The following is a 7,204-nucleotide window of genomic DNA, read 5'->3' as shown; positions in this document are numbered from 1 at the left end:
TTTAGGGTTTAGTGTTATTAAGATTTAGTTTTTAATGTATGATTTAGGGTTTAAAATTTTCGGTTTACGGTTTATCCAAGGGTTCAGGATTTATCCAAGAGTTCAGGATTTATCCAAGATTTAAGGTTTATAATTTAGGGTTTGGAGTTTAGTATTTAGGGTATATGATTTAGTATTTTGCTAACGGTTTAACAATATTTATATATTTATTTTTTGTAACTATTTTTATGTATTTTTATTGTTTTATTTTGAAAATATAATTTTATTTGGAAATTCAATTTTGTTTCCTTTTTTAAAAGATATCAAATATCAAATACTCAAACACTACTGGTCGGTGAATCTGGAGGTTCACCCTAGGGGGTGAACCGAAGAATTTCTCTTTTTAAATCATTGTTGCTATGATTTTTGGTTAAAATTAGATTTAGAAATATGCATTAATTAAATAGAAAAAGATTCAGAATCCTAAAAAGTAGGTTATTAATTATTTTAGTTGCATTAACTAAATTGAAAAAAAGACAAAGAAAACTTAAATTTAGAATCATTAAATATATCAGTGGCATGAAAGTGTAAATAATTTGCAAAATTAAGGGATAATTTTATTTTGTACTTCTCTTTTTATAATATAGATTTAGAATTATCATTCGAATAACAATGAATTGTGTTTATACTCAAACTCTACTAAAATACATGATTGAATAACCATTTTTAAGTTTCCAAATCAAGGATAACGTGACTTCCTCGTCTTCCTCTTTCTTATATTTTGGTTTAGTTGATCAACTGAATGATCGATAAAAGAGAAAAATTTCTTTTAAGATTTTGTGCATTGCAGGTGGAGTTATACTTGAGGAGCCTGCCTTTGGATTACATCGATGTTGATGTTTAATTTATTAGGGCATTGAATAGCGACTGAATCTCCTCAAATGATCACTGATGTTTGGGTTAAAAATATTGTTAACCACAGTAGATCATAGCGGTGCTACTCGGATTTATTTGTTACAGGCCAAATCTGATGTCTTGAGTTGACCGTCTTTCTTCATACTTCCATCACAATGATTGAAACGCAATTCAATAAAACAATTTGTTATTATGTCTGGTAATGTACCCGAATTAACCATTGGAAATATCTTTAAAACAAAAGGTATTCTGTGCATGCGAGATAACAAACTCTAGACTCTGAATACTGCCAGGAACAAGTGGAACTTGTAAAAGATGTACAAAACAGATCACCTCATGTCTTTTATTTTTCACCATCATGGTTTTTATGTTTGATGTCTCACATTGTGTGGGTTTTTGTAGGCCAAGGGTTCACTATCTGATGTTGAATTTGATTCAGATCAATCGGACTTAGTTTGGTGATGGACTCTGCATCTTCCACAACCACCAGAAGCAACCTTTGTAGATCTGCAGAACAAGGAACTTCATCTGCATTGCAACCATAAGATGCTATAAAGAATGGCTAGTGTGCACTGTGTAGTGAACTGATGCAGAAGATAAGTTTTGGCATCTTGCTCTATGTTGATTACCGCAATGAGAGATACGAATTGTCACATGCAAAGACTATAAGCTTTTAACAGCTAATGTAAATTCATATAATTTATAAAAAAAAATACATATCTCACTCTCCATAGCTTGAAGCTACTACTCTACATGGTTCACCATCAAAACCACATGCCCTGCTCATCAGAGTCGCAAGAAAGAATACATTTCCGCAAGTTATATGTATACGTTTTCTCTTTTTTTCAGTCAAGGGACAATAATAATAACAAGAATACGACAAGGTTCTTCACCGGCGAGCAAGTCTCTGGCCAGCTCCAGCCAGTAACGCTTTACCAATGACCCCAGTGTGAAGGCCACAAGCCAATGCAACACCTCCTACAACGACCCATTTCCAGTCCACTCTCAGATTGTCCCGTTGCCTTCTCGCATAGCCCATTGCTCTGCTTCTGTCTTCATCACTTGTAGATGATTCTGTAGAATCCATGTCAAGCACTGTGGTGATTCTTGCCATCTGGGCGATCCGGGATAGGCTCGAGTCTGACTTTCTACCGGTTTGGTAAGCTCGTAAACCGGAGTGTAGCTTCTTGACGGCTCCCCACATGCCATGACGGACGCCTAACTTTGCTACGTCTTTTGGGATCCCCATGTCTTCGTAGTGGACTAGAGATACTTCACAAGCCGTTGGCTGTCCGTCTCCTTTACGGGATTCAACTGCATTTGTGTTTGTATTTTCACTTAACATCCAAACTATGTTCCAGCTTATAAAAAAAAAACCCAAAGACTTGCATTCCAGAAGAGGCTTACCTGCTCTGATAACCCAACTTGAGAAATAAAGCTCCACACGCCTTGGCTTATCACGCTTTGGTAATGCTGGATAAGGAACTCCCTACAAACATCAACAAGTGTGACAATTAGGACCAATCTCATTCCATTACTAATACTAAGAGACGCTGGTACCTTTGTAACACAGTAGTACTTGTTTCCAGACTCCCATATTCTCCGGCCAATGATATACTCTCGGTCACTACAGAAAAAGGGAAACTGCAGGCAAAAGAAAAATTACCAATGACAACAATAGCTTAGATTGTAAGAAGAACAAAGTATCATAACTCCAGAGACCTTTTTTCTCCACTGGACAATCATAGTTCCTGTTTGAGTGTCCTCTTCCAAAGTTCTGAACTTGGCAAGCATGAAATCCCATTTGGGTCGAAACTCATCGTCCCAGAAGAAATCCCTAACAATATCTGGAGTTGCATCTTCAAACACACTTCGACTGCGGTAAATAACAGGACCTGTCTGACAAACAACACAACCTTTCAGGCTAAACACATGGTTTGGTCAAATATTATTTTTCAACAAGTGTTTAAAAATCCACCACTTCTATATAGCAACAACCAGTTTCAGTCAAATATCATAAAAATGCCGCCCAAAGGAGTAAGGAAACGCATACTACTAAAAACCAAATTGTTCAGATCATTCAAAACTGTTCGTCCATAGTCATCCCAAAGAAAAACATTTCCATCAATGAAACCCATAATTAAAAACAAGAAAACTATCTTGTCCTCAAGGAACCAATAATCTAAACCTCTGAATCAGATCCCATTCAAACGGATTCATTTTTCAACATGGGATATGGATAAGAAGATGGATTACCTGAGGCTCATGGCGCCAAGCCTGGTAACTCATATTTGGAGTAGTCTTGTCCATCATGGATTGCCATTCCCTAGTCGCATTCCCAACTTCAAGCAGCTGCAGCAAATGCTCTAGATCATTCTCTGTCACAATCTCCTCTCTCACCGTCGTGTTATCGCTAGCCCTGCAAGTATAATTAATGTATCAACGCTGCTACACTAAATACAAAATCAATCAAATCTACCATACTATATAACTTTACAAGCTAACATTAAAAGCAAACGTTCCTTTTTTGAACACATAACTATGATTAACAGAACAGAGAGAATCTCAGATTGTAAGGGGGAAAAAAAAAACATATCAATCATGTTCTGTAATAAACTGACCCTGTTTCATCACTTTGAGGACTCTCTTCTACAGGAGCCAGCTGTGTCGGCGCTGAACCATTCCCCGATTTGTTAGCTGACGTGTCACGCCTCGACCAGACGGTGCGGCAAACGGAGAAAGCGGAGAGAGCAGTGAAAGCAAGCCAAAGACGACGAGCGCCGAACCCAGGAGGCGCAGTCCACAGAAACCGAAGCTTAGAACGGAACCCTAGATAGATCAACCCGGTCCATCTCGGACGCCAAGACCATCCGATCAAAAGACCGATCATGACGGCGAGCCAAATCGGGACGGCGCAGAGTAAGACGTCGACGAATGTCTCTGTAAAAGAGGGCTTCTTCAGGATTTGCATTAGATACGAATAGGTCTCATCCATGGCGGTTTCCCCCGATCCCCCAAGGACAATGGGTTTCTTCTATGATCGCCGGAGATTTTGAACCGATTATTTGATGCAGAAGAAGAAGAACAATTTTCTTTATTTTATTTGTTTTTTATGAAGTTTGGTGATTTTAATTAAAAATAATAATAATACGATATTTGCTGTGTGGAAAAGACGTTAGTGGGTGGTGATAAAAATAATGATAAGAAACAGACTGCGAGATGACGTGGCTCTCTCGTTGACCGACGAATGCTTTACCACGCGTCACTTATTAGCGCGTCGTTTCACTACAGTGCGAGGAATATGCTGAAATCTCATATTCTCTCTTTTGTTTGTTTTTTTCTTCAGAAATATACTTTAAACTATTTTCGTGATTTGAAACAGACGATATTAGAAACGCAAAATTAAAAAAACTAGATCAAATCAATTCAAACAGAAACAGACCTTTAAAAGGCCCCAGAAAATCTCAGATTCAACAATTTATTCGAAACAAGTTCGTTTATTAATTTACAACAATGTCATAGAGGTCAGGAGACTTAGGACCATCATTTATTAATACTATTGTTGATTTACTAGATTATATATTCTTGAGGAAAATTGTGATTGTTTACATTTACACACTACATTTCAGAAAATGAAAAAGAATATCAATGTCGAGATAAAATTGGAAAGCCAGGTAGTGAATTACACGCGGAAGTAATGGAGAGTGGGTGTTTAGGGGACTGGGGAAATTGTGGATAAGGAGAGTGAGAGAGATATGTTTCTGCCTTCTGGAGAGATTCAGATGTGCTGGAAAGTTGGGGGTGTTGTTGCAGTTGGTTCGGCCAATAGCTTTTACTTTGGCTGGCCCAAAATATTTCTTCAACAAATTGCTCAAAACCAACGAGGATGACGTTATTTTTATTTGAAGTGTCCAGCATTCTTTACAAATTTAAGGTGTACTGTTATAATCAATATTTTATTATAATAATTATTGAGAATCCTTGTCAGAAACTTTCAGTAACTAACAAATTTCAGTTTTATAAATCGTTTGATTTAAGATTGTAATATATTCATACAGCTTAAAAATCATTACATTTTATGTTTTAAGGCTTATTTACATGATTTTATTTCACTATATTATTCAATAAAATAAAAAAATATGAATAAAATTATCAAATTATCAAATAGATGTATTAAAACATAAAACCATGAAATAAAATTTAACGACAATTAATATGAAATGAAAGAAATATTTTTTTTTTGAGAAACACTCTTACATATATGTATCTTGTGAATTCTGTAAGATTGTTTATATGTATATATATATCTTGTGTTCATTCAACTAATAAATGTTAAAAAATTAAAATAATTAAATCGAATAACAAATAACACCAAAAAAATTAGCACCTCAAACAGTCAAACTATATATATTATGCATTCTCATTAATTATTCACAGTAAAAATTATAATATTATGAATATTATACTATTTCATTAATTTGTAGGTTTATTAATTTCAAAAAAAAAAATTATATCTTTAGACTTCATAATTATTTATTTCTAGAAAGAATTTTTCACGATTTTATGTAACAGATACATTTTATCATTTTTTACCTTTGTCTCTTTTTATAAATTATTAATGTACTTTATTAATTATATGTGTTAAAATATAAAATGCAATTTTACAAATGACACAAAATGTTTAAATAACAAAAATATAAAATAACATTAAAATAAAAATTATTTCTCATCTGTATTTATATAAATTTTATATAACTAATTATTAATATTACTAAAAATCATGCATTTATATATTTGTTTTTAATATTATTTTATTTTTATTATATTGTGGTACATTACTGATCAGTTCTTTCTGGAACTAGAAAAATTTCAGAATTTGTCATATTTATTAATTTATCTGATTTTAATTTATAGAATTTTGCTGTGTTATATTATTTATAAATACATATACTCATATAAAAGGGAAAAAATATAAAATAAAAATTTTAAAACACAGTAAATAAATGTCATAGATCAAAAGTAGTGATAATTTGGAAGAGAAAATATATAAAGATACAACATCCAACGGGCCGCTTCCTAGGGGTGGCACTTTATCCGATATCCGAAGCCGCACCCGAATCCGATCCGAAAAACCCGAATCGAAATCCGAACCGAATTAGCAAAATATCCGAACGAGTATTGAATTATGAGAGATTGGATATCCGAACAGGTAATATCCGAACCCGAATGGATATCCGAAGATAACCGAACATATGTATAATTAACCATATATTTCTAGTTTACATCTCTCATTTTATATATAATATTTATACTGATACTACACATACTTTAAGTTCATATGATATACATAAAATTACGGAGAAAATGATTTGCTAATCACTTAAAATGCATCTCAAACTTTTTATTTCAAGAATAAACAAAAAGTTACATCCAAAATTTAAAAACAATAACCAAATTAATGTTTTTTTTTAGTTTCAAAATGTTATGTCCAAATCTATTAACTATTCAATCTATTAAAAATAAAAAAAATTAGTTAAGTGAAAGTTATATTTTTAAATACAAGAAATTTAAAAAATGAAAAATTTAAATTTTTTTTTTCAAAATCTAAATATCCAAACCCGACCCGAAGTACAGAAATACACGAACGGGTTCTATACCTCTATACTGAAATACCCAAAAATCCGAAATACCCTATCCGAACCCGAACGCCCACCCCTACCGCTTCCTCTGATATACATAGAAAGATACCACATCCTAAATACAAGTAAACTCTGCTTCCTCTAATTTCCTTTTTTTTTTTTTGTGAAACTAATGCTTCCTCTAATATTCTAACATGTAATAACAAGAACATAAGGAATTTGGGTCATTGCCTGCGGGTCCCGCCCCGTTTGACCCGCCGCGGGGCGGGTGCGGGTCGATCGATTTACAAATTTCAGCATGCGGGTGCGGGTGCGGGTTGAGTCGATTTTTAGCGGGGCGGGTGCGGGTCAACCAAATTTGAGTCGCGGATATCCGCCGACCCGTAAAATAAAAAAAATATTATTTTTTTCTAAATTTTTTTAAAATAAATAAAAATAAAAATGAAAATATGTAAAAAATATATAAATTAATGAAAATTATATAATTTAAATTATAAATATATAATTTTTATTATAAAAAGTAATTAATTGATAAAAAAAATAATTATTTATTAAATTTAATATTATCTGCGGGCCCCGCGGGTTACCCGCAATCTTAGCGGGGCGGATGCGGGTTTACGATTTTTCTTTCGCGGGTTATGCGGGTCGGAATTTTGAGTTTAAAAAATCGA

The 7,204-nt window shown here is 33.6% G+C and overlaps 2 protein-coding genes across 2 annotated transcripts in view; both read right to left on the bottom strand.

Annotated features, from left to right (window-relative positions):
• Positions 1-1,562: 1,562 nt before the first annotated feature.
• LOC106312758 lies at positions 1,563-4,030 on the bottom strand. The gene is made up of 6 exons (XM_013750396.1): positions 3,516-4,030; positions 3,151-3,313; positions 2,617-2,793; positions 2,455-2,538; positions 2,302-2,383; positions 1,563-2,208 (listed from the first exon to the last, which is right to left on the bottom strand). Exons 1-6 carry the CDS (start codon positions 3,887-3,889, stop codon positions 1,784-1,786), a joined length of 1,305 nt encoding a protein of 434 aa, XP_013605850.1. The 5' UTR covers positions 3,890-4,030; the 3' UTR covers positions 1,563-1,783.
• A 2,529-nt stretch (positions 4,031-6,559) lies between these two features.
• LOC106308308 (putative FBD-associated F-box protein At3g50710) overlaps positions 6,560-7,204 on the bottom strand; it is a 2,841-nt gene continuing 2,196 nt past the window's right edge. The window contains 1 exon segment of the mRNA XM_013745461.1: positions 6,560-6,751. The gene's annotated coding sequence lies outside the window, so the exon portion shown is untranslated.

The sequence above is a fragment of the Brassica oleracea genome, chromosome C8 (genome assembly GCF_000695525.1).
Source record: "Brassica oleracea var. oleracea cultivar TO1000 chromosome C8, BOL, whole genome shotgun sequence".
Classification (NCBI taxonomy): Eukaryota; Viridiplantae; Streptophyta; class Magnoliopsida; order Brassicales; family Brassicaceae; genus Brassica; species Brassica oleracea.
This window is presented reverse-complemented; position numbering and strand designations above follow the sequence as displayed.

Excerpts from the sequence above, each read along its gene's own strand:
- LOC106312758 (XM_013750396.1), bottom strand. The coding sequence starts at position 3,889 with ATGGATGAGACCTATTCGTATCTAATGCAAATCCTGAAGAAGCCCTCT. Across the intron at positions 2,794-3,150 it reads CTTGGCGCCATGAGCCTCAG|ACAGGTCCTGTTATTTACCG; the intron begins GTAATCCATCTT and ends GTTGTTTGTCAG. Across the intron at positions 2,539-2,616 it reads TTGTCCAGTGGAGAAAAAAG|TTTCCCTTTTTCTGTAGTGA; the intron begins GTCTCTGGAGTT and ends TTTTGCCTGCAG.